Genomic DNA, 27,458 nt, shown 5'->3' with positions numbered 1-27,458 from the left:
CCCCGGGCCCCGCCCCGCGACCTCCCAACATCCGGGTTCCTGTCAGCTGCCGCGGCGCCGCCGCCCGCTCCGTGTGTCGGGGAGGCGGCGGGGTAGGGAGGAGGCAGCGAAGATGGCGGCGACGGTGGGGAGAGCCGGTTCTTTCGGCTCCTCTTCGTCCGGGCTCGGTTCGGCTGCTGCGTTTTCTTCTTCTCCTTCGTCTGCCGCGACGTCCACAACCAACAACAACGCGGAGCTGCGGGCAGGCGGCGACGAGGACGATGGGCAGAACCTCTGGTAACCGCCCGCCCCGCCCCGCGGCCGGGGACCGGGGCGCGCGCTGACCGTTATCGCCCTCGCAGCGGCTCCTTGTTCTCTGGAAGACGCGAGGGGGAGAAGGGGGGGTCTGGCTAATCCCCCCTCCTGGCCCTCGGTCCCTCTAGTCAGCGGGCTTCTGGGGGGGACGGGGCCTCCTCCCCTTGGCGGTGTCAACTCCTGCCTGTTCCCGTTCCCCATGCCTTCCCTTCCCCCTTCCAGGAGGTGGCGGGGGGCCGGACGGAAGCGGGACCCCCCACCTCCTAAGCGTTGCCGTCTCTCCGCGCCAGGTCCTGCATCCTCAGTGAGGTGTCCACACGCTCCCGCTCTAAGCTACCTTCGGGGAAGAACGTCCTCTTGCTGGGTGAGAAAAGCATCCTGATCCCCTTCATCTCTTGGGCATCTGGAGCTTCTGGTGTTTAGTGCCCGAAGGGGGCAGGGGGGTGGGCTGATGGTGGCAAAGTGCTGACTTAACCTTCTCGCTTCTCCCCTTGCATGTTTTTTTGCTTCATTTTTTGGTATCCAGTACCTAGAGATGCTTTAAATATCCCACTCATCTTGGGTACCTCGCCGTAATACCCTTACTATCCTTTCCCCAGAATAGTTCCTTAGGTAGAGAGGGCTTGGAAGGGTGTTTTTTATTGTCTTTCTGCCTCCATGAGTGGGATGCGTGCAGGTCCTTCAGCCTTTTCTGCCCCGTTCGTTCAGCCTGTGCTGCCTGCTGGTCCTTATGGTGTGTCATGCAGACACAAAAATTGCTTCCGTGGCCCGTGCCGTATCAATGACGGCTGCTCCCCGCTGGCCGGAAGGCGGGGTAGGCTGGATGGGCGTGTTGGTTGTGTCCTGCCCACACGCACCGAGCCTGTCAGCAGCAATATCATCGCCAAGTTGTGCAGCAGCAGCGGCATCGTGCACTGCTGCCGCCTTTCATTGTGTTCTCCACCCAGTGCGTTAGTCCAACCTGGCGCTTGGTAATTATGAGAAGTTACAGAATGGGACTTTGAGAGGGCGATAAGAGACCCAGCAATTATTCTGTATCGAGAGAAAGAAGGAAAATTATATGTCAAGTAAAATTAAAAACTTCATGGGGGAGGGGGAGAAATGGATGCTTTCAAATGTGTGCGTGTGTATATATTTTTATTGTTACTAGTTGGGGATTTTTGGCTGAAAGACTATTAAATACTATTAGCAGTAAGGTAATTTAACAAGCGCATCCACTCGGATTAATTAACTAGCTGCTTCTTCCTTCCTTTGCCATCCTCTGTCTTCAGAAAGAAATGTCTGTTAGTATTTGGAAGTATGGTTAAAACCCGGTAAAGATATTCATATGGACTCTATGCACCCTGTGATTCTGTGTAGTCTTGTGATTTGTATGCTCTTGGTGTTTTTGAGTTAGGTTTTTTTCCCCATACTCCTAAAACAATCACCGTGACCCTTTTCTTCCTGTGTTGATGAGCTGAGTGGTGGCTTAAAACTGACTATGAAGGAGAAGATTGTGCAAGGATGATGGTATGATCTAGTGAACCTGTTACAGGACTTACTACCCTTTAATTTGTTGCTTTTTATGTTACATAATTAAGTAGGACATAGAGATTGGAACTCCTATTGATACTAAAGAAAGGATATATTTCGTAGTGACCGACAGCTCTTTATGCGATACTTTGAAGCTAAATTGGATGACTGTCCTTGTTGGAGTTGGAAGATTCTTCTTCAAGCTGTGATCTTTGCCAAGAAGATTACACTCTTGTTTTTCCTCTCTCAGTACTCAGGCAATCCTTATTACTCAATAACTGGAGACTGTGCTTTTTAAAAAAACAGAGAGGGCATCATTGATTGTTTCTAAACGCTCGCTTAGTTTGTGATGTTTAATCTGTTGTATGAAAATTTATTTTTACTCATTTATGTAGAGCTTATGGAACTACTTGATGTAAACTTTTTTTTTTACTGGTGCATTTTTTAAAAAGATGTGCAGGTTTGTAGAAGACGTTCTAGTTCTTTCTTAGGAGTTGTTTTCTAGAAGGCCATGGTCCAAGGAAAAAAAAGTTTGGCATGTATGTAGGAAAAAGAGCATCAAATCTGGGGACTGGCCAATGAAGACCATGGTCATGTTCTTTGTGAGAATACCTAATCCATGGATTACACTTTGCTGTTCACTTGCAAGTCATGATGCTGCTCCTGAAGCACACTGACATGGGAAAAGGAGAGGTCTTAGGTATTCTGTATCGGACAGATTCAGTATGTGAAGTTCTGCCCCTTCAGGTTCTCAAGCTCTGTGTTTGCAATTTCCCTCTTATCTCACCTTTCTTCTATTTTTAAGCTTTGTTCCTTTATTTAAAGGAATTTTGTACTAGTTTTTATTGTTAATACAAATCACTTCTTGCCATGACTGTTTTAGTTTCATAGCTCTTCCAATACCGTTAAGCAGAAGTTGTAAAGCTGGCCAGCGTCCTGATGGTTTTCACTCCTTTTGTGGTAGGCAAATATTTGCAGTACAAACAGTATATTGGTCAAAACTTCCTAGCTGAAACATGATATATCGTGACAAATGCATGCTTATTTTCAATACAAACTGCATTTGAAAAAATCATCTTAGCCACCACCCCCCTCTCAAAAAAAAACCAACAACCAATCAAATAAGAAAGAACCCTACCATTTAGTGTTATTTTGTTTGCTAGAACAAGTTTCCTAATTTGCCTGAAGTGTTTATATTTTACAAACACTGTGTATACTTGTATTCCTAGTTGTTCTGGGAACCTGGATATGTCTGGCATGCTAACTCTGCTATTTCAGTATGTATTTTTAGCTATGTTATCATCTCATTTTTGATAACCTGGAAAGCAGTTCAAGACATCACAGAAATAAGGAAACTGGAATACCCAATGTTAATCTCTAGATATGGCACGCAGTTTTGTGAAGTGAAGGTTAACATATAATACTGGTAATTCGCAACTCAAAAGCAGAAAAAAAAATAATTTTACTTCTTCAAAATTGTTTCACTTACAGACATTTTTTCAATAACTATTTTTCTGTGAAGACTTTAAACTTTGGCACTGCATGTAGTATAAACGCATTTTACTATTCTTGTATACAGAAATATACATTCTGTATGCCTGTATACAGAAATATACAGGCATTCTTCAATTACTATAGTTTGTGTAAACAAGTCTCTCACTAATATGCTGCTGTGGAAAAAGCAGTTATTAGCTTGTGAGAAGTGTTTTATCTCAAAAATAATTATAGCACACATGCGCTTGGTTCTAGTAGGAAGAAGGCTGTTATGTCTCCACTGTGTTAGGATTCAGACATTTGTAATGGTGTGGAATAGAGATTGCTCTGTGATTCTGGGAAAGCATCTTTGACCTGTTTGATAACTCAGATTTAGATCTTTGTTCTATCATATTTAAGTGAGGTGGGTTTTTTCTATTAATAAAATGCTTTTCTAAACAGTTCTATAAGGCAAGTATGCTCTGATTCCTTAGCAGTTCTGTCATTGTGACCACAGCTACCTCTTTTAGCTAACTATACCAGCATAAAACGTAAGATGTTCCTGCTTTCTTAAGGAGACTGGGTGCTTGCAGTGACATTTCTAGCTTCTTTTTGCAGATAACCAAAGGAGCATGGTTTTGCTGTTGTTGCTGTTGGTTTTTTTTTTTTTTCTTTTTAATTCTTCTCCTCCTGAACTGTCTCTTCTGCTCACTAGTATAATAAAAAGGTAGCTGATCAGAGGGAGATCACTTTTTGTTAAGTATGATGAGAAAACCAATGCTTATGACTCGGAGCTCTCTTATTCATTCCTTTTCCACTTTAACTATACCTGAACCAGAAGGTGAAATAGAGCCAGCAGCTAAAAAGTCACCATTGCAGGTTACATAGGCAATCCTTAGTGTTATAGAATGTGTGAAGGCTTGAATTCAGAGACCCAAACTAATAATTTATCCAATAGACTGCAGCACGCTTTCAAGCAGTAATGTTCAAAGTCATTCCAGGATGTGCAAGAAAACAGGCTCCCAGCTTGCAAGTGAACTGAATAGCTGCTTTCTATCTGGCTTTGTATTTCTTACATTCTCTGTCTCTGAAGTATGGTAGAGTCTTTGTCTGTAATTCTAATGATGTCAAACCATCCAGTGACAGATGTACACCTGATTCCAAGTGTCTGTATTGCACCCCTAAAGCTTCTAATGAACCACTAGCATTTTGGTTTTCTTTGTATTTTATCCCACTTGGTGATAAAGGTTTTGAGTTTAGTGGGCAGTGAGTGTTCAACTGCCTTGTGTCCACATTTTCTCTTTACCCCAGACATCTCACTTTTCAGGGCCAGGCCTCTTTGTTTGAATGTTTGAGCTCTGCTCCTGTCCAGTGGCTGTCAGGATGCTTGAGAAGAAGTTTCCACAGTCTACAGCTAATTTACAGGTACACTTTTCTGTGTGTACATGTATTGGGAATGGCTGTTATTGCAGAAAACGGTACATCCTGAAGAGCTATTTTAGCTTGCCGATTTATTTCAGTGGACCCATGGAATTTAGTGAACTTCTGATATAGCAAGTTGTCATGAGAGTATATAAAATTAATATTAAATCTGCCTACTTAAATTTGTACTCAACAGTATAAAAAATTACTTGTCCATTTTATTTTTTCCTATTCAAACAGCTGAAAGTTTAGCTGTGATCATTTTGTCATTACAGGTGATGAAGTACTGCATGTTGATACTGGCCCTATTGTTCATCCCAAATGTTTCTCAATTCTCTAGTACTGCAGAAGTTAATTCAGATAGCTTATTTTCCTCCCCTTCTTGCAACTCTCTCACCTTTACAGGCAATAAAAGCCTTACAAATGTAGCCAAGTTTTGTTTCAGTCAGCAGATTTATACTTCTAAAGTGTCAATTGTTTTGATGGGGCATTGACCTAGATAAAATTCAAATTGCTTTGTTTTGCAGCTTTTTTTAGAAATACTTCTTTGTAGTATCCTTCCTACTATAAATGCTTTTCCAAAAAGCCAGAAACGCATGGATGTTGTGTATTATAGTAAAGCTTACTTAGAATAGCACAGGAAGTTCTGAAGTTTTTTGAGTCGCATTTATTTTAATTTGTCTCTGCTTTGGTGGAGGTGCTGCTGATTACTGGATCTGTCTCTGAAATAACCCCAAAGGTGAGGAACAGAGAAATGAATTGTGCTTTTGTGTTCTTCAGGCAGGTTAGAGGCAGGAGTACCGATAAAGATGGCTCTTTGATAGGAACATGGGATTATTCTATTCTGGTAGTGAACCTGGGTAAAATACAGACTTACTGCTGTGTTAAAGGAAGAGGCTTGTGTTAGAGACGTATGCTGTTCATTTTCACTACAGAATTCTCTGCAGTACTTGGCTTTTTCTGACCATGTATTTCTCCAAGCGTAAGTAACACTGTAACTGCTGTACCTGTTTCCACAGTCAGACCATGTATTCTTTTGGGGCAGGACTTGGCAAAAGTCATGCTGGAACAGTTGTCTTACCATCTGCTTTCTATCATGTTGTCATGCAGAAGTGCAATTAAGGTGCTTCTCAGAAAATTTATTTAATTTTTCGGTGCCACGAAGATACCAAATGAATCATGTGTGAGAAGAAAGACTTATCTGACTTATCTGGTGGAGTAAAACAAACTTAGAGAAGTTGCTTTTGTCCAATGAGTAAATTATAATTTAGTGGCAAGTTATTTGAAGACTTTATATGACCTACTTAGAGTGAACCACCATGTTGTTTTGAGGGATTCTGGAGAGGGATCTCATCAGCATAATTAATTTTGTTCTTCAGTTCTGTGAAAACAAACTAAATTTGTCTTACTCTGATTATTTTGGTCTTCTTCTGCAAAAGGCATTCTTCAATTACTATAGTTTGTGTAAACAAGTCTCTCACTAATATGCTGCTGTGGAAAAAGCAGTTATTAGCTTGTGAGAAGTGTTTTATCTCAAAAATAATTATAGCACACATGCGCTTGGTTCTAGTAGGAAGAAGGCTGTTATGTCTCCACTGTGTTAGGATTCAGACATTCATAATGGTGTGGAATAGAGATTGCTCTGTGATTCTGGGAAAGCATCTTTGACCTGTTTGATAACTCAGATTTGGATCTTTGTTCTATCATATTTAAGTGAGGTGGGTTTTTTCTATTAATACAAATATTCAATATTTTATGTTAGAAATATTAGATGTTGTGAATTGTTCTACCCAAAAGCTGGCTTTGTTTTGTAAAAGTATAAAGCTAGTTTCCAAAAATATGTATTTGGGGGGGGTGGAAGGGATTAATGAGAACCATTATCTCTAGTTTTGCTTGGCCTTGCTTGAAAATATTTTTTAGAGATGTATAATTCCCACATCAAGCTGAATTTAATTTCTGGCTTTAAAAAGCAAACAAAAAACTTCTTTAAGGAACAAGTAGGATTATAGATTACATGCAATTAAGTGCATCCAGGGCTTTTCAAAGACTTGAAAAAAAATCAGAGCCCGGGATGGAAAATGAAGTAGACCAATAATACTGATGACACAAATGAAACATTTGCCTCCTGCTTATTTGCCTTGCCATATTTGAAACACACTTGACACTTTACAGTGGAGAAATTATTTAAATAGAAAGTCAAAACTCCTGTCTGTCCTGGAGATAACACATTGATTGCTCTTCCGTGTACAGATTTCTGTGAGAAGAAAGAGATGTCTTAAGACAAGTGAAAATGTATTTCAGTTTTCATTTTCTAAACTGAAATAAATGTGGAAATAGCATAAGTAGTAAATATTCTAAAATGTTTTAATTAAAAGTTTAGAGAAGGTCTGGAATAGAGAGCCTAAGTTCTCTCTGATGTGATAGTTTATGGTTGAACAGTTTAAGTAGCAGTTTGTAGATCAGTGCCTGCTTGCCCACACTCACAGAAGGCAATTCATTCAACTCATTGCCCATACTTCCCATGTATGGGTGACCGTTCTGCTAAATTTTTTATTGTAGCAGACCACTTAGTGATGCTCCATTTTCTGTTCAGAAAATATACTTTTTGCCTGCAGTAGTGAGAAGGGAGGAGCTGGGCAGGGGGGTGTATTACAGCTTCCGGTCTCTTTGGGGGCAGCAACAAGAAGGGTGTCCTCAACCTCTGCTGTAGGCAGAGCAGCACCTTGGACAGAGAACCTTTGAGGAACACAACCCCAAACCTGAGGAGCTCAGCAGAGGAGTGAAGGATAGGAGTGTGGGGACAAAAATGGAACGGCTTTAGTTTAGTTGCGTATAAGACTTAGCATTTTGTTGACAAGATGGTGAAATACTGTGTGCAAGCAGATTGGTTTGGCTTTGTTTCAACTGCTTCCTTGCCTGACTTTTCTGTGAAATTAAATCCCTCTTTTACTTGTGTTCAGCTTTGGTGTATAGCACTGCCTGGTGACAGCATCACTTCTGTTTCCTCACTGTAGTACTAATGTATAAGTACAGTATGATGTAATGGAGAATTTTAGTTCTCTAGAATTTACTCTGGAAGAGGAGGAGCTTTTATGTTACTTGCAAAAGAAGGATGCAAAATCTTAAATTTGCAACAATCTACTTGATTTTTTTTTATTCTACCTCACAATTCTATATCAAAAATTGTGTGTTAGAAATGTTTTGTTTTGTGAGCTTATGTATGGAAGTCAATTGTTGATTTGATTACCACATGGTTAGAAATAAAGAAGCTAAAGGAGTTTCTATCTCAACATTTGGAGGGAAGAGGAGGATACTGATGACTCTCTTTGAAGGTGCCTGAGGCCCTATTTTATATAGTGCTTCAGGAGCACTTAATATTATGAAACAGATTTTATTTTTTTAATACGCAATGATGTTTAAGTCAGAGGGATATGAAATTTCCCTTTTGTCTGAAACTAAGCATTACATTTTAATATACTTTAGAGATATTCAGAGACAATTAAAAAAGATAAATACGCTTAAACATCTTGGGGTTTGTAATTTCAGATGTCATATAGTGTGTGTGTATGTATTGGATTTTTTTTTTTTTTAAGCAAATATACTTTCTATATGTCCCTGGTAGTACTTAATGCTAATTGCATTACTATAATGTACATTATTGATCAAACCTGAAATAGCTAATAGACTTTAATTTTCTCACAAATATTTCCCTACTTTTCTGGTGAAGAGAAGTTTCTATATGTACTAAAGGCATTACAGTAAAATGTTTGAGTTTTGAGAAGTCTTAAAAGCTAGCATTGCATATACTTAGAATTGATTTCCTAATGAGATTTGTAACAACTATTCAGAAGTTTTAGATAAGCACTGGTTTAAGATTGATTTGTATTTTGATGCTCTAGCTGAAGAGTAAGTACAAAGCAAAATTATACTGCTGCTCTTTTCTAGCATAACTCGATATATTCAAAGTGTGTTGACTTTTCAGGTGTTTTATATTGAAGAGTTTAGGTTGGAAAAATAAATTAATAACAAGGATACAGATACATTTGCAGCTGTCACAATTTTAAAAGGTATATGCAACATACTAAAAACAGGACTTGAGGTTCCATCTACCTCTACTTTCTAGGATGTTCTCTTATCCAAGAGAACTTAGCCAACTTTTTATCATTATTTGTGTGGGCAAAAAGGAGGAAGTCCTTATGTCATGTACAGTGGTCCCAGTTTTACTTTCTGACAGTTTTTTCCATAATATTGACTCTAATTTGGCTTAAATCTTTTAGAGAACTCTGGATCTCCTGTGGCATAGGGCATATTAGGCTAGGCAGCTACCTTGCACCCTTGCAAGCGAGTCATCCTATTTGTAGACTACTTGATTTATGCATAGCAATAAGAATTTGGACCACTTGTCAGTATTGCTTCTAATTCTTTTGTCCACAGATCTTCTGGTTTCTCCTCTATCATCTGCAAACTCTACTATTCTCTTCATTTACCTGAGTAATTAATGAAAGTAGTTCCAAACCCTTCAGACTCCACTGATGCATCATTGTGGATTTCTAGTGAATTATGAGCACTGCTCTCTGCATGCAGTAACTTGTATGATATAGTTATATAATATATGTCAGTGATCCACCTACCTGATCTTGGTGTTTTGAAATGGGTGACTGCTTGCTAAGGAGAAGGGAGTGGAGTATCTTCTTCACAGAACAGATTAAAATGAAGTAATTCCATGATGTAAGGCTGAAATGACTACTGTGCATACATGTATCGAAAGGTACTAATTTTACAGCAAATAAACTTTTCTTTTGCTGTACTGATAAAATTCCTTTCTGTGTAGACTCTGAAGATAATTACTAGAAAACCTGAGGGGGGGCGGGAATAAAATTCCAGCTCTTATTTTTGCCGTAAGACATTACCTTAACAGTACTGAACTGCAGTTTACTTCAGGCATTTGGAAATCCAGAGGTGGGCAGGAAATCACACAACACACAGCCATGATACGGGTTTGGGGGACGTATATTTCAAGTTTGCCCATATTATCTAGCAAGGGCACTTTCAAACAATATAGTTGCATAGATAATAGCATTTGTATGTTTTAGTTTAGACTGGTTAAGTGTATCTTTTGTCATCTGTAGAACTTTCTATAACCACAGATGTTTCTTAGACTTAAGTTGCAGCTACTTTTGTTAAGAAATGGCAGATGTACTTTGCAGAAAATGCTAAGCTTTCCTGGTGCAAACTAGTTATAATCTTTATTGCCACATATGTGAAACAAACTAGTATGCAAGAGAATGTAGAGGCCAGCTGTTAAATGCAACTAGGGAAGCTGTTAAGTGCAATCCCTCTTTAAAAGGAAAAACAAGTCTTACTTTGTCTTACCTTTTGGGCCTTCTGCTGGCACAAATGAATTGAAACTGCCTGTTCAAAAAGGTAAAACAGAATGAATCATACAGAAGTTGTTGGCAAAAGTAATAGCAACTTCAGCAGCATAACATGTTAGTGCAGCAGCTCTTAATGAATTCTCCTCAGTTATTTGTAGATGACAAATTTTAGAAGCTTGAATAGGTACTTGGGTGAGGACAGAGAAGGAATTGTAATTCACCTCTGGTAAAGAAGTTTGAACTCTTCACTTCTTGGGCAGAACTTTTATTTCAAAGAATATTTTCCTAAGAAGAGGAAAATCTTGGTGTATGAATAGAAAGTAGCTGTGCTTTCCAGTGTTTATCTAAAATCAGCTATAACTGTTTTCCTAGGTGTGTGTTGGTTTAATAAAGTTAAGAACCTAGCAAACCAACTCTTAAATGTTGAAAAAGTTAAACTGATATGACTTCCTTTTTCAGTTAACTTCATTTAACCAGATCTTAAGCTTCGGTTCCAGTCTTATTTTTCTCTCCTTTTTTTTTTTTTAACACCTTTGCATTCCATTGAGTAAAATCCCCTCTTGAGAGAGTTCTAAATCATACTCTTCTAATATGAGCTTACTGTGACTTGAACTCTGCTTTAGAAAGACTTTATTACCACTTTGCTTGCAGTTGCAAGAGTTGTTTAAGGTGCTTAACTACTCCTTAAGATAATTTCTTAAAGATATGTGTAAGACCCTATTTCAGATAGGGTCATTAGTGGCATAATTGCATTTATCAATAATTAGATATAAGATTTGCAGCTGAGGCATGTACTTTGATCAGATGGATGAGTTGGGCAAAGTCCACCATAATTCAAAACTTTAATGAGCTCAGTCAGCCTGTTAGTATATGATTTTCTTCTTGCCCCAGGTAGTTTTTAATATGTAATTGTAATTAAAGATTGAGTGGTATTCAACTTCTGTCTCTCCAGGTGAAGATGGAGCAGGTAAAACTAGCCTAATAGGAAAAATTCAAGGAATAGAGGAGTACAAAAAAGGAAGAGGAATGGAGTATTTGTATTTAAATGTTCATGATGAAGATAGAGATGGTAAGTTTGTATTTCTAATAATACCTTAAACTTTGAAAGCAGTGGTTCAGTGGTGTGATAGTTGGAATGACAGTGGGATGTTTTTCTTTCTTGGTAATTTGCAGGAGTCTAATTTAAGCGATGAATTATTTGCATCATGAAGTTTCTCAGTGTAATTCCTTTAGTAAATACCATGAATGACCACTTAAGTGTTAGAGGAAGAGAGGAACAAGTCAAAAGAAAAGGCTGAAAGGACCAGGGAAGCAGTCTTAGCTGCAACATTCTGAATGGATGGTAGGCAAAAGTGCATTCCTCAAGCCTAGAGAAAAAGGTGCCTAGGCTCTTATCTTGCATCTCAATTATTGTAGCTAGTATTTATCTTTTTTGCCATACAGAGGAGCCTTTATCTTGGTGGTATCAGAATCTGCAAGACTGATGGGTAGGAAAATGTGCACAATGTTCAAGGAGATTTTAAAAACAAAAAAACAATAACAAATGCATTTGGAAGAAAAAGAAAGTAAAGTAGAAACTGTGTTTCAACTGGCTTGAGTTGGCTGATGGCTAGAGGGTAAACAAGATGTGTAAGATCGACATCCCAAATACCTGTAGTTATGGAATGGATAATTGATGCTTATATGTGGGGGGAACAAGGAAAAGAGTATGACTGGGCACTGTGGAGGTGCAATGAATTATCTAGAGGCAATACTTGTAGAGTGAGTGGAGTGTGAATAAGGGCACGCTCAGAGCTGTGGGGAAAAATGAGGAGTCTTGGCCATTCTATAAGGACAAATACAGATAGAAGGAGAACTGGAAGAAGTTGGCCTCTTTTTTTCTGAAATCGCTTAATTCCCCGAGTTCCATGTCTGGCTATTGGTCTCAAAAATGACTTGACCAGGGTTAAGAGGTTTGGGAGTTTGGTCTAAATGTCTTCCTCAGAACTTCTGTAAGAACTAATAAAAACTTTCCTGAAGGAAAAATGTAATTACATTAAGCTATCTAATATTGTATCACCAGCTCTTCATTTACCACAGAAGTGTCTCTGAATATTAGAGAGTGGTGTTTTTTTGGGGAAAAAAAAGCAGTGGAATGGTCTATTGGTATGGTGATTTTCCTTTTGCAAATCTGAAGAATAACTTCTTGCATGCTAGGGTGATCTAAATAATTTTAAAACTTGCAGTTCTGCTCCAGTTTTCTGAAGGACTGAGGTACTTCCTGTACTTTAAAAGTTATATAGGTATATCACATTGGAGTTTTGAAGGGGAGATGGCAGTCCTTGAGAGCTGAGCAGACTAAGGGCTGAGAAGGAATGGCTGAATTCACCCACTTCCCCCCTTCTAAGCTGCATCTTGAAGAAAGCGTTTTCCCTCTCTAAAATGGTGAACATTAATTTTGGAAGTGTTGAATGCTATCTCTGGATTCTCACTTTCAGATAATGTATTTAAGTTCTTCGTTTACCAGCCATTAAACATCAGGGTTTGAAAGGGGGGAAGAGTCTCCACAAGCTGCAGTTTGCTGTGTTATTATGTATGTTTTATCAGTTGATTTAACGTGTAGTCTGCTTTCTTCCTTGTATTTTACATGTCCAAAGAAGATTTGATAGCCATTACATAGTGGATTGTTTCAACGAGTCTTGTAAAATATTTTTTTCTTTTTTCGTAGACCAAACAAGATGTAATGTATGGATTTTGGATGGTGATCTGTATCACAAAGGTCTTCTTAAATTTGCGATGGAGGCAAGCTCTCTAAAGGACACTCTAATTATGTTGGTAGTGGACATGTCTAGGCCTTGGACTGCACTGGATTCTTTACAAAAATGGGCAAGTGTTGTAAGAGAACATATTGACAAGTTAAAAATTCCTCCTGAAGAAATGAAAGAAATGGAACAAAAGTGTGAGTATTCTGCAAATACGTAGAAATCCATTTAAATCGAATATGTTTAATGCTTTCTGAACTGTTTAATCTCTCCCTTGCAGTCTTTTTCATTCTTTGGAAATGTTACTTAAAATTAGGAGTTATCAAGCAAGTCAAGCTTCTGATAAGCCTCAAGTTGCTATATGAACAATACTAGTATTTCTTTCTAACAAAAGTATCTTATTCTAGGGGAAAAAAAAAAAAGCTTTCAGAATGAACACAGCTGGGTTGAGTTTACAGGCTGCTTCTTACAGATCTTTCTTAAATAAGATGCTCCAAGACAAAACTTCTTAGCTTTCAATTTTTTATTTAATTTATTTCTTTGTTTAAAAGGCAGATCACTGTATCAGCTTCTTAACTGTTCCTGTAGTTAGTCAGTCTAGAGAATTTGGGACCTGATCCCTGCCTACCAAAAGTGTAAATGTTGAAAGGATTCATGACAACATGGTAATCTCTGGGCCCTTTCTACTTGGAAAGTTCCATCATTATTATTGACACTAATGAAGCTATATGTTTGCATTGGCATGGATATGATACAGCTCTATAAGCGTCCTGGCTTTTTAGTTTTAAACATGCAGAACATAAAGATTTTGCAGGATTCCTTAAATTATCTGACTGAACTCACTATCATAGCTCTGTATTACTTTTGGGTAGCCCCTGTATTTCTGTTGGGGTACCAGAACATGAGTCTCTCCTGTTCATCTATCAGTGAATTAGTACAAGGAAGAACATTTGAGAAGGTTGTGTATTACGATCAAATGGCATGATTAAACTTTGCTTAAAAGTCTGAAGTTGCCCTCTGGAACTGGTATGTTCTTAGCAACTGACTGCCAGATTGCCAGATAGATTTTTTTTTTTTTTTTTTTTTTTTTTTTTTAAGAAATACAGTTTGTAGCCATGCTGTGATTGAGAAGCCCATAAGGTGACAGTTGTAAATACTCTGGAATGGGGGAGAAGGTGTTGCTTGTTTTGTTTATTCTTTTAAGAGAGAGATTATTTTAAGGGAAGTAACATCCTTGAGAATCATATCTTCTGCAATGAGAACTTGTTTAGGAGGGAGGAGCTGAGCTCTTTTGGGTGTGGTTTTTGTTTTGATTTTGGGAGGTGGTGTTAGTGTGTGTGTGTGTGTGTGTATTAAGCACCACCCCAAACAATTTCAGGATAGGATTTTACTGGATGGAAGTAGTAAGGACACGCCATCTCTGTTAATAAAAATGTGTAGGCTGATAGTTTAGCTTCTTCACTGAGTGAACAGAATAGGGAAACTCCACAAAATCTGGAAAATTTAAGTGATGAAGTGACTCAAGAGGAGTAGCTACTCATATAAAGTTTTGTCTGATCTCTTGTTCTGTTATCATCTAGTCTAATTCTTATATATATATTGACGGTCTGCCTGTTGGCTATAATAGAAGCCCTGGACAAAATCCAGATAGGACTGGAAGCTGTTTATGTTTTGAACCTCCTGGGATGTGACTTCATGCATTGCTGGGCTTGACACTGCCAGGAGGAGGAGGGAGGAATCTTGCTTGCCTGAATTTTGGCTGTGTGGTCCTACTTTATTCTTGTGTCAATCTTAGTGGTCCTGAGAGGCCCCTGTGAGCTGATTTAACTTGTTTGGAGGACTGAAATCTGCTGCTGGTTTGTGTGTGTAGTTTTCTGGAGGCATGCTGCTGTGTTTGTCTTCCAGTTCTAGCAACTTCACTCCAAGACCCAGTGAGGACAAGTGGTATGGGAAGGCACTAGGGGGTATATGGCAGCTGTGTGTGAAGGGTTGGAATAGCTCTTCCTGTCACTGAATTCCACTGTTTCTAATGAAGCCTTGTGGCCTGGTCATTTTAATAGTGTCTCTAAGGAAGACCTGAGATGGTATTCCACAGTCTCTGAGCTGTGATATAGCACATCGGTCCTGCTTTTTACTGTTTTCTTGTATAAAGATTAGTATGTTATGATCACAGCAGGACTTTTAAGAAGCTACTGGAGGACTTCTAGCACTGGAGCAGTGTGATTTTTATTTTAGCATGCAATTATCCCAGAACAGACAGCATGCTGTGTACAAAAGATTCACTTGAGTGGCTGGTGTATCTTGGTGAGAACTGGGGAGGCTCTCAGACCACATTGAAGTAGCAGCATTCCCTGGATAAGAGCCTGAGTTGACTATTCAAGCACAGGTGATAATCTGTGCTTGTGCTTTTTGTTATTCTGAGCTCCAAGATATGCAGAAAACTTGAATAATCTTGGCCTAATACATCTCTTTCTCTAGGGCGTTGAAATAAGTCTTGCTCTGTTAATTCAAATAATGCTTTTCTAGATATGAACTCAAAGGGCTTCAATCAGTTTAGTGAAGGTAGGGATAGATTAACATACAGGGTATTTCAAAAAGATGGAACAAATTTAATATTTATTTGCTTTGAAATTGGGTCCATCTTTTTGAAACACCCTGCAAATCAGGACAAAGCAGTAAGAATGTCCTGGAGTAGTTAGCTGTTAGCATGCATGATTCAGCTCAATTGACTTGCTGCCTGTTTTGGTTTTGGTTTTTTTTTTGGCTGAAACAGGATGTGCTGCTCATGGAAAAGTAATCAGTTGTGGGTTTTGGTAGAATCTTGTTTCTGTTGTGTGAAACAGGACATGTGATGCCTAATATTGCATCTCTAACCATAGAATAGTAAGTGACTGTGTAATTAGAGGCTTGGGTGTATGCATCTGAACCTGACAAGAGAGTTACACTTGTAACTTTATCTTTTTTTTTTTTCTATTTTTGTTATATTCTGACTCTCTGTGCTAAATTTTATAGTATCTGATCTATTCTAAAAGCATACCAAAGATTTAATATCCTATTAACTAATTTTAAAGCTAGTTAATAACTAATGTTTGTGTATTCTATTATTTTTGCTTGTTACTACTGTAGATTCACTGTACAGAGAGAGCAAAGTGTGGACGAATGGGATTTGGGTAAAACCTGGTGTAAGGTAGCAGCTAAGCAATATGTGTAAGGATTAATTATGTTGATTCTAGCAGACTATTCCATTAATTTTGCCAAGAAGAATGCAAGGAAACTTACATCTTTTAGGAAATGTATTAAGCAATAATAGTTAATAGTAACTGCCTAGTGGTTCCACAGTGATCATATAAAAATGGGTTAATATTGTACCTATGGACAGTTTCATCTGATCGTGTTCTGGCCACTGATAAAACAGATGTCAAACTTACTAGTTCTCCCTTGTGTTGCACAGAGCACACAAATAGTCAGCCCCTGGTGCATGTTCAATTCTTTTCAACATAAAGAAGCAGAAGTACTATACAATCAACAGTGCTAGAGATCAATGGCAGTGGAAATCATTGTTGAAATAATAAAGTAGCTTATCTTTTAATCTAACTTTTTTTACTTTCAGTGGTAAGAGACTTCCAGGAATATGTAGAACCAGGCGAGGATTTTCCGGCTTCTCCACAGAGAAGAAATACTTCATTACAGGAAGACAAAGATGACAGTGTGATTTTACCCCTGGGTGCAGATACACTAACATGTAACTTAGGCATTCCAGTAGTAGTAGTTTGTACAAAGGTTTGTTTCGCATTTCAGGTTTTTTTGCATATTTTATTTAAGCATCTCTGTCAGTTGTGGATTTGGGGTGGGAAGCACATGGTTCTTAAATCATTTTGAATACCTTGCATAAGAATTCTTTAAAAATGTTAATGTTGAAGGTTGGTTATCTTCTGGAAGCCCTCATTGCATGTTATTTTGGGATTAGTTTCTCCTTCAGTTTTACCAGTTTTCAAGGAATTGAGGAATACCTCAGACCTGGTTTTGCTCACAGAAGCGAGCTAGTCAGTAAAAAACTAGATCTCCCCTTGATCTCCACAGTCCTCCTTATTCCACAAATAATGGTTTGGTAGCTTTTTAAAATATTTTTGATCTTTTTCTGAAGATTAATACATTTGAGGGTTCTAGTTAGTAAAGTGCTGTTCTATTAACTTTCCTCAGTTCTTAGAGTGCTTCTGTGATCTGTTTTGGTTTCTTTTAGATATGTAACTATATTCTTAGTCTAAACAAAAAAATGGTGTGCTTCTCTTGTGGCTTGTTTTTTTAATTTTGCCCCTGGCTCTTCAGTTCTCACGGGCATTAAACATACCACATCAGCAGCCTCTTCTAGTCCACAGAGAAAGAATAAACTTTTTGATGCATATACTGTTCCTTCACTGGAAGGCTAATCCCCTCATTTGAAAAGCACGTTTTTCCTCACCTGCTGGCTCTCTATTATTCTTCTATCCCCTCCTGCACCCCACCTTTTTTTTTTTCTGCTTTCACATTTATTGATTTTGCCTCCCTTTGAAAAGGGCTAGTTAGTAACTCAATAAAAAGCTATGTCCTGTAACACCACAGTGTGTAAAACAAACAAACAAAACACAAAAAAACCCCACCACTGGGCAGCAAATGGTGGTGTCATTGAGTGAATCAATCTTCAACAGAGACTTGGGGTTATTGCATTGGAAGGGGGTGGGAGAGTGCATGAAAAATGGCAATCACGTTAACTCCCAAGTTAGTGGTGACCGCAGTACATGCACATCAAGTTATATATTAAAAAAAAAATGGTCCAATTATATTTCTAAACTATCTTAGCAGGTTTTTGTGTTGTTGTTTTTTTTCCTCTGCACCACCCACGCCACTCCATCCCCCTTGCCCAGTTGTAAACTTGAATGTGTAGCAGCACTGCTATTTCAACAGATAACTGGAAGTGGTATATTAATTTTGTGTTTATTTTGACAGTGTGATGCCATTGGCGTTTTGGAAAAAGAGCATGACTACAGAGATGAACACTTTGACTTCATTCAGTCACATATTAGACGGTTTTGCTTACAATGTATCCTTTAACACATCAGAAAGAAGATAATGACTCTACTAAATCTTTCTACTATGAGCTTAAAAGAATATTTGCATCTATACCGAAGTGGGATGCAACTCCTTCACTGTAGCTGGCAGTCTGCTTCAGCTACCCCTACAGGCAATGTAGAATTAAACTTTTCTGGTTTATTTTCTTTTTTGTTTTTTTTGTTTTTTTTTACAGAGCTGCAAAAGTCTAGCATGTTCCCTTACCATGAATTTCTTTACTTGCCTTTGTTTCCATATTTAGGAATTAGTTCGCAAATCAGCTCATCTTAACTGACAGGCTCCCTAAAATAATAAGATAATTCATTTAAGTGTGATCTTGCTTTAGATACAGATAAAGAATGTGTCTTTTTGACCCAATTATGCAGTCTCTTCAGGGTACAGTAATTCCACAGCATAAGGTGATGGATGGATGGAAGGTAGGAAATGTGGATTGCTGTAGGAAAGATCCAATGGCTTCTCGTGTTGGTACAGACACAATGCACATAAGCTCTTGCTGTACTATTATTATTTTTAAACTTTTTTTTTTTCTTAAAGAAGTGTATAAAATACTGTTTGGTGTTGTTCAGTCAGCTAGACATGCTGAGGTCTAGATTTTAGATGCCAGTAACATGCCTACATTGTGTTGTCATCACTTGTGCTGTGGTAAAGAGAAGTTTAGATGCTATTGGAGAGACAGCAGTTAGCAGATGGAAAAATTATTTCAAGAACCTTGACCTCAGTTGAATACTAAGATGGCACATCTTTCAAAGGGCTTCCAAGACCTAATTTTTCAAAACAGAATTATGGATAATTGTAGTAAGTCATGTAGATGGAGGAAGAATATGAAAGATTAGTAGGAATTAGTCTGTGTGATTGTATATACCATGTGCAACTTGGAATTCTATTCTAAATTTCACTTCAATGGGAACTAGATCCCATTGTGTAGCTTTATTCTAGAATCTGAATTGCATGCATGTAGAAATAAATTAGGGGAGTTGGCATTTTTATAATCCCAAAGTTAAAATTACTCAAAACGTCCCTCACTGCTTTTATTAATCCTGAGTATAAACTGTGTTAATTTGATACCAAACCGTGCTGGCATACCAAGCACTTTCTTGGTCTTTTAGTAACTGACACATAGCACAACTTGTTTGCCTTCATTTCATTCTAAAGCAGATCAGTGTATAATGTGAGAATTTGCTCCCCTAATTTAAAAATCCAGGTGGGGGAGTGGAAGATCTTCTGGCCTTTTTGAAGCTACTACTGTTAGTGCTGTAGTGTCTGTGTTGTAGAATGGGATAATGACAAGATATATAAGGATAATGGCATGAAAATATTTGTTCACTAAAAGCAGAAGACAGTTGTGAAGGCATCGTAGTGAAACCACTGGTATTGTGGGCTTTGAAAGTAAAAAGAGCCTGTACTTTGCTGAAAAAGCAATAGCTGAGTTAGTCTCAAACAATTGCAGAAAGATGTAAATTACTGAATAGTTTATTTAAAGAATTAAGTGTTGAAAGTTGTTTGGCCCATTTGATTTTTTTTTTTTTAAATTCCCCCTCTAAATTCTAGGAAGTAGACAACCTTTATGCTAACAAAAAAAGTCACTTTAGTATCTCTTACTAACCACTAAACTGAGTTTTCTTTAACAAGTTTATTCAGATGGGGCAGCACTTATTTACACTTCAGTGAAGGAGAACAAAAACATTGATTTAGTGTATAAATATATAGTCCAGAAGTTGTATGGATTTCCTTTCAATGTTCCAGCTGTGGTTGTGGAAAAAGATGCAGTATTTATGTAAGTTATCTGCATTATTGTGTCTATATGACTACAAAATGTATTTGTGCAAGACACTAAACAGCATTTAGAATCTTTTTTGTTTATGTTTTTTAAAGTTCCATTTAACATTCTCATGAGCTGGAGTGTGGTGAGTGCTAGTGGATTGAGATTACAAATACTCGCTGTCCCAAAGAGAAATGCTAAACCCAGAGATGTTCCTCTTCTCTGTTATGGTGAACCAATCTCTAACTAGTTGTACTAGTCAACAAAGAGCTTGCACAGGAGACCGGGAGCTCTGACAACTTTCCTGGCTTTCAGTTCTGTGCCGTTCAGGATTGCACGCAAGAATAACCTGAAGCAACAACAGAATTTAAAGCCAAATAATCCTTTATCTAGTCCTGCAGGTTGGGATAATGACAAGAAGATAGGAATATTGCACGAGAACTTTCAGACACTAAAAGCAGATGACAGTTTTGAAGATATCATAACAAAACCACCAGTCAGAAAGGTAAGCAGAGATATTTTTTTACGTTCAACTTCTTATCTGTTTATTTACATGTCACTCTTTGACTGTTTCTCTTTCTTTGAAACTTTGCTTCTAGCTTATCATAAGCTTAAGCTTATCATAAGCTTCCAGTTTATCTTTTTTTCCTGCCACTGTGATGTTGTTCAAGACTACAAATGCACTTGTTTTGCATTTAATGCATATTTGGTATTGAGAAGTTTAGGTGTCATTTAACTATTGGTCAGGTTGAGGTTTTTTTAAGGACATTCCATGTTGCTTGGAGTTGCTTGTAACTTCATAATGCTTTCTGTTTCTATTGCACTATTTAAAATAAGAAAGCTTGAGACAATGCAGAACCAAAAATAAATATGTGAAAATGTGTATTTTCTCTCTCATACTATTTAACAAAAGGCTTTTAGAGAAATATCTGAAAACACGTGGGCTTGTTGAACAAAATGCCAACAGCAGTGGACCACATGCACACAGAAGTTATTGAAGGCAATATTTCTATGGCTTTTTCTAACAAAGCTAAGAATTTGGGACTGGTCATATTTCCAAGTGTGAATTATTTTAGCTGAGAAAACTAAACGTATGTCCTTCCTGGAATCTTTAGAGAAAAAAATACAGTAGCAGTACGTTAGATTTTTTTCTTGGAAACTTAGGATTTAACTGACAGGTTTTTTGCATGCTTATAATCTTCAGGCATGGATTATAAAGGTTGATATTAGTATTTGCCATGCTTGTTGTGGCAAAGGGCATGCGGCCGAGTGTATTTGGAGGGAAAGTGCTTGCAATTCAGTGCACAGACCTGGGATCTAAGATGTCTCTGTCCAGTTCATATACAAGTGTGATACAATGCAGGTGCAGAGTCACTTTTGCCATAGTTATCTATAAAACAATACCAAGTTTGAGCCTTGATAAGTTAACAGAGACATGAGCATGCTGCAGAATGTGTGCATGTGTGAACATTTGTTACAGTTCCTGGGACCCCTTAATGTGCCTTGTAACCACTTAAAGAGTTCAGTAAAAGAGTAATTAATGAACTTTTTAATGGTACAAGTACATCTAGAGACTTGTTTCTGTCTGCCAGGTCAAAGGAGTTAATGATACTTCTATTTCATGTCTAACTTAGCTGTAATGGAATCTTGAGGTAGTGGTCTTAAATACATACAGAAAATGTGGTCTGCAGTCAATATGGTATTTTACACATTGACTTCATTATTGAATGCCTTGGTCACATTCATGGGGAGGGATAAAAGGGAATTTTTTTTTTTAGTCAAAATTATGTTAATATTTTTGTATTGCAGTTTGTTCATGAAAAAGAAATTGTAGCAGAAGATGACCAAGTGTTTCTTATGAAGCAGCAGGTAAATTTCTGTCTCTAAAACAAGCAGCCAGTGTTTCATTTAACAACATTCTCAATACAAGCTTGATTCTGTATTCTTAGTTACTGTAGTATCTAACACTACATGGGTTTGTTTGTTTTTTGCAGTCACAGTTGGCGAAACAGCTACCTACTGCTGCAGGAAGGCCAGTGGTTAGTAATAAAAATGTTAAAGGTCATCACATGAAAATTACTCACTCTCATGTATTAGAGGGTTGCTTGTTTAAATTGCGCTATCAAACATTCTTTGACCTAATTTTTTAAATTACGTTTTGTTTAAAGTCTACATTGTATGCTGTTCTAAAACTATGACGCTTCTTTACAGCTAGTCACGACAACTTTTACTGACAGAAAGGGCTAAATGTCATGGCTTTACTTTCCATGTGTTAGAATGCATCTAAACAGTTAGTTGACTCCTCTTTCTGTCCCAAGAATGTGTCAGGGAGCAAACCATGTTGGCTGAATTGCCTTGGTGAGTTTTATATCCTAAATTTGGCACTATCTCTGTAGGAATATTAAGACTGGCATAAAATTAAGGTCAGATGAAAACTATGACATCATCCACATTTAAATGTACAAATAAAATAACTAAAAAGTAACAACACAAGTTTAACGGGGAGCACGTGATATTATAAAAGCAGTTTTACCTTTTAGATTAACTGCAATTTTGCAGAAACATGACTTGTTAACTTTGAAGTTATGAATAATGCTTTCTCTCCTGGGCTGCGTTTAGTCCTTTCTACAGTATTGGTGATATGTGTTGTCTTTCCAAGAAATTTGGTGTAGTTCCTCTATAATCTAATCGTGGAATTTTCATTACAATCAGAAGCACAACTGAGTAACAGATAAATTTTCAGGTTTCCCATTGAGATAAAACTAAAAGCTTCGTTAGTGCTTTAGCTGCACTAAAGTTAGTATCTGTACGAATGTTACACAAGTGTGAAAAAACTCATACACAATCAGAAAAATCTAATCGTATGTCACTTCACTTGCATGGGACTCTGCATTATTAAAAAAATATATTAGGAGCTGTGAGAAATAACAAAGTGCTTAATTTCATGTATCTCTTATACTGCATTATTTAATTCTGTAGAGTATTGACTAGTTCAGCTTTGGATTTATTGTTTTTTAATAGGATGCCTCTCCAAGAGTTCCTGGAGGATCTCCTAGGACACCAAATAGATCCGTATCATCAAATGTTGCCAGTGTTACACCTATCCCTACTGGGTCAAAAAAAATTGATCCCAATATGAAAGGTACCTTTTCTTACGAGGGCACAAACAGAGTTGGGGAAGTAAAATAGCTGTTTTGCCTGCTTTCTTTAATATGATTATTGAGATTGTCTAATACACTAAATCAGTATTTACTTAGAAGAAGTTTTGGTTTGGTTTTGTGTTGTGATCTTTTTCCCCTTCCCTCCCCTTGTAGCTGGAGCTACTAGTGAAGGAGTCCTGGCGAACTTCTTCAATAGTCTCCTGAGCAAGAAAACTGGTTCCCCTGGTGGCCCTGGTGGTGTTGGTGGCAGCCCAGGAGGAGGTGGCACTGGAGGTGCTGGCAGCAACTTACCACCATCAGTAAAAAAATCAGGTATGAATAATGATAAGAGTGAGTGGTGGATCATTCCTATTAGTATAGTTTATCAGAGGTATGAACACTACTATATTTAAGTGAATGTTTTATTGGATATGACTTTTGCTTGTTTTCAGTGCACTTTAGTATTGCCTTTTTATGGCTCTGAGGATTAAAGAAAAATTTTCATGTAGCTGTTTAAGCATTGTGTCCATGTGACTTCTTCATTTTTCCTTTGTTCCCTACCATCCCAATAATGGCTTCTGCTATAAGCTATTTTTAATATTTTTCAGGTATATTGGAAATTAATTTCAAGTTTATTTTTTAACAATACTGTAAGAGTTAAAATAACTTTAAATTTTCTTTTGCTAGTGATCTAGCTCTGATGTGATGAAGGTTTTAGTTCATTGAGTTTGGTGACAGCCTATAAAACTACTTTTGTGTTTTCTGTTGATGCATTTTTTTATATGACATGACTAATAATTTGTATTTGTCTAAAAATCTCTAATAGTGACTGCTCTAAATGTAGATGCAAGACTATGCTGGTGCTTCTTGCTATTCCAGATTAAAATGTTTCTGTATAAATTAATAACCTACCTATATCTTCCCTCCCCCCTTTCTCAGAGGTTAGTAGTGCTGTGCTTAGGTGTTTCAATGGTACTTGACATTAGAGTTTACTTTTACGTAGCAAGAAAAAAACCACCTCACTTCTCACTAACATTTTGTTTGGACTGACCCTGCATTTATTTTAGATGCATGCACTTCCCTTTTCTACATGCAAAGCACAGTTGGCTGAGCAAAGTTTCTGAGTATTTCCTAACATGCTGCAGGCCAAGTCAGCAGCACTGGTTTGAGCAGCCTGTGGAGACGGTTCACACAAATGCAGCTGACATGAGATGAGATGAGATGCAGAGAGCACCCACTGAAAAATCCTGTGGGGAGTGGCTGTCAGCAGGTTTGGGTGATGCCAGGCAGATGGACACAGTGCTCCAGAAAAGTCCTGTGTCTGAGGCTGTGGCAGAAACTTCAAGAACAGAATTAAACTACTAAGGAGGAGGAAAAAGTTCTCAGAAATGGCCTGCTGTGCAACAAGTGAAGGCTTAGGGTGCAGCCAGTTTATCATGGCAAAGACTAGGTTTTTGAAGGAATTCCCATAAATAAAAATGTTTGGCTTAGATGTGGCCTCTTCACCTTACTTGTTATTTCCTGTCTTGTGTTTAGTGTTGTCTATAAAATTCACTTTTAAGATCTGAAAATTGGCTGCTAAGATGGTAGTTTGTGATTTGAGAATTACTCTTTCTCAATAGCCGTGGGAAATTCCTCTGCTTATTTGTTGCAAGATTCCCCGCTTCGATTCAGATATTGAAGTAGCTCGCTTTAAATGATGTGCAAAACAGCACAGTACATCTGGCAAAAATTAGCTTTGTGGGTAGTTCCTATTGATTTGCATTGTCAGAAAGGATGCTGGGACATGGCTAAAACTACACTGTTAGAATTTTCCTTTACAGCCTGAGATGCTATGCAGACTTGTCATGGCATTAGACTCTAATATTCTGTGCTTCCTTTTCCAATATTGTCATCTCCATTCTTGTGGTAGAATATGAAAGAACAGAAACCTAGACAGAGGAGTAAGAGTTAAGGGTAAAATGGTGGGGGGAAAAAACAGTGTGTGTTAAGCTTGGATCAGGTCTACATATGACTGCACAAACATTTGTGCTATACCAAGTTAGGGAGGAGGTAAGTGAGGAGAGAAAGGGATTTGCCATCTGCAGGTCTGTCTGCGGCAGTGTCAGGTTTATGCTGAGCAGGTATGTAGAACTGAGTTCACTGGTCTGTGGTGAAACCCTTGATTTACTACATTCAGAATTATTTAAAATACATATGATGCAGAAGATCATGTAGAAGTATTCATAACTGCTAGCCTTGGTAGACTTTTCTGTATCTTGTACTTTACATTAACTCTTCATATGTTGACATTATATAATTATGGAAGCTTCTTTAAGAAATTGGAAATATAGAAGGATGTGATTTTTCTCTCTCCTGTTTCCTTTCTGTTTCTTTTGGGTTTTGGTCTTATGCCTTTACTCTGCATGTAAAGTGTGCAGTAACAATTTTTAGGATTCGTATGATGCAAAAACAGTTCTTCTGGTTTCCTTTTTTTGGTCAGTTTGACAGGTGCTTCTTGAGAATTAAAGATACTATAGGATTTCCCAAAACTGTTTCATGAACATGACTAAATGATATGTATTTATTTTGTAGGTCAGAAGCCGGTTTTAACAGATGTTCAAGCAGAATTGGACAGAATTTCACGAAAACCTGAAATGGTCTCTCCTACAACACCTACATCTCCCACAGAAGGTGAAGCATCTTGAAGACACCAAATAAAATCAATTGTTCAGTTTTCTGGGATAATTAAAACTTGCCTCTGCCTCTTCCTTCAGTGACTGGAACTAAAGAACTGAAATGTCTTTCAGAACACAAAGAGTTGATGTCTGTTTCTTTCATATGTGTTGCCCAGCTTTACAAAAGGGAGCTGTACAGCTGCAAAACGGTTATCACATGTAGGGGTACTGTTCACAGTGCAAGAATAGTAAATTAATTTTTTTTTTGGGTTTTGTTGAAAAGTCAGTGTAATTCTGTAAAATTGCAAGTATGTTCACCTAAGTGATAGGGGTTGCTTTTAGAGCAGGAAAACTGACACACACCACAGGCGCTTCTCTCCCAACCTGTGCGAAAAGTTTAATGCCATCTTAAATAGATTAACAACTACAGGAGAGAACTGCTCACTTTGGGAAGAGTAAAATTAATTGCACAAAACTATAAGAACAACGAGCTCCAATTACACTTGAACACTTCATTTGGAGTATAGTTAAAAAACTGTTGGATCTCCTCTGAGATCTACACTGCAGTCAAAAACCAATGCAAAAATATAAGACTAAATTATTGGCCAGATTTTTTTTCTTTGATTAATTTCAGACACTGAATAAAAGATGTATAAAGAAAAAGCAGAGGTTAAATGTACAGATTATCAGTATCTGGACTTGTCTATATATATATGGCTCAGCCTTAATGTCCCCCACTATGTTTCCTACATTAGTTCTGGTTTAAAATTGGTCATCAAAACTGTAATCAGTTAATAAAGTATTCTCTGCATTCAAATTTGAATAACTTTCATTGAAGCCATGGTGTTCTTGTTTGTTTACAGTTAAATCAAAGGTTGTGGTGTAAAAAGTCTTAAAATGTGCTTTTACATTTTACCTCAGTGAATAATATCGCTGGTAGATATTTAAACTTCCTTAAAACATAGCTTCTGGAAGGAAGTGGGTAAGTCTGCAGTGTTTGTTCCTAGGAGTAAAACTGTCTTATCTGACGTGGGTGGTTTCTGCTGTAATGTGTTTTAAAAGCACAGTAGTTACACTAAGGATCCTGCTGATGACTCCAGTAATAGGAGTCTTGGGCAACACCCTAAGAAGTAGTTGATCAAGGTGAGGACTTAAGCTTTCAGTACACACACACACTGAGCATCACTTTATTGTTCTGTTTCAAGTTTGTGGTCACTTTCTACTGCCAGCCACAGAATAGTAAGTGTAAAAAGTATAGCCTGATCAAATGATTGCCAAGAGACTTCTTTAACGAGTTCAGTTTTTTTAAATCTTGTTAATTTACTTTAGAAAACTTTTGAAACACTGAAAAAGAGGGGATAAATCCTCTTTCTTTTCAACATGTTGGTACTCTTCTCTAATTCCTGCATTCCAAAGTGGTTCTAGTGAATTGCCTCCATATTTTCAAAATACCTAAATTTACTTAAGAACAACACATATGTTGTTGCACATTTAACTCCCTAAAGTGTGTTTGTTAAAATAGACTCAGAATATTGAATTGTGGACTGACAAGTTTCAGAAGAGATTCTTAACTACGGATCAGTTGTTCAAATTTGAGTCCTTAAAATGTTGCTTATGGTAGTGATGCAGTAAAGGTGGCACATGGAGAAATGCATCACCTGCTGATGAACAACTATACTGAATAAATTACATCTTGAAGAAAATAAAAATTAGGCATCCAATAATGGATGCATGGCATGCATCAGGATCAGAACATTTCTGTAGATTCTGTATGCAAACTTCCTGAAAGAAAATGGGTCCTACATCACCAGTCCACTTGCTCGTACAACTGTGGTGCTGTGTGTTAGTAGGATGAAACTTTGGATTTTAGGGCAATTTCTTAAACTAGTTGGCATTGTCTGAGTTTTTGAAATAAAACTGTAGCTCCTGACATCTTTAATTTAGTTAATTTCAGCATCTGTCAAAGCACAATACGCTTT

General features: G+C 37.7%; 1 protein-coding gene and 1 long non-coding RNA gene across 3 annotated transcripts in view; one reads left to right on the top strand and one right to left on the bottom strand.

Annotated features, from left to right (window-relative positions):
• The first annotated feature begins 9 nt into the window (after positions 1-9).
• DYNC1LI1 (dynein cytoplasmic 1 light intermediate chain 1) lies at positions 10-26,302 on the top strand. Of its 2 annotated transcripts, XM_013370990.3 has the most exons (13): positions 10-276; positions 585-658; positions 11,029-11,145; positions 12,784-13,014; positions 16,428-16,597; positions 17,801-17,894; positions 19,562-19,697; positions 20,076-20,187; positions 21,492-21,551; positions 21,677-21,721; positions 22,704-22,824; positions 22,997-23,155; positions 25,397-26,302. In XM_013370990.3, the coding sequence occupies exons 1-13, from the start codon at positions 113-115 to the stop codon at positions 25,507-25,509; spliced, it is 1,596 nt and encodes a 531-aa protein (XP_013226444.2). In that variant the 5' UTR covers positions 10-112; the 3' UTR covers positions 25,510-26,302. The 2 variants fall into 2 exon arrangements, with proteins under 2 accessions (XP_013226444.2, XP_064907692.1); XM_065051620.1 differs by lacking the exon at positions 21,677-21,721 and having other exon boundaries at positions 17-276.
• The window catches only part of LOC135578473 (uncharacterized), a 30,290-nt gene continuing 4,024 nt past the window's right edge, over positions 1,193-27,458 (bottom strand). The window contains exons 2-3 of the long non-coding RNA XR_010470132.1: positions 10,075-10,113; positions 1,193-1,326 (exon numbers count right to left, since the gene is read on the bottom strand). This is a non-coding gene — a long non-coding RNA (uncharacterized LOC135578473). The remainder of the gene's footprint in view (positions 1,327-10,074; positions 10,114-27,458) is intronic.

This window comes from Columba livia, chromosome 2 (assembly GCF_036013475.1).
Source record: "Columba livia isolate bColLiv1 breed racing homer chromosome 2, bColLiv1.pat.W.v2, whole genome shotgun sequence".
Taxonomy (NCBI): domain Eukaryota; kingdom Metazoa; phylum Chordata; class Aves; order Columbiformes; family Columbidae; genus Columba; species Columba livia.
This window is presented reverse-complemented; position numbering and strand designations above follow the sequence as displayed.

Coding starts and splice junctions, on each gene's coding strand:
- DYNC1LI1 (XM_013370990.3), top strand. CDS start 113: ATGGCGGCGACGGTGGGGAGAGCCGGTTCTTTCGGCTCCTCTTCGTCC. Junction 17,895..19,561: donor TAGACGGTTTTGCTTACAAT/GTATCCTTTAAC, acceptor AAGTTTATTCAG/ATGGGGCAGCACTTATTTAC. Junction 20,188..21,491: donor CAAAACCACCAGTCAGAAAG/GTAAGCAGAGAT, acceptor TTTGTATTGCAG/TTTGTTCATGAAAAAGAAAT.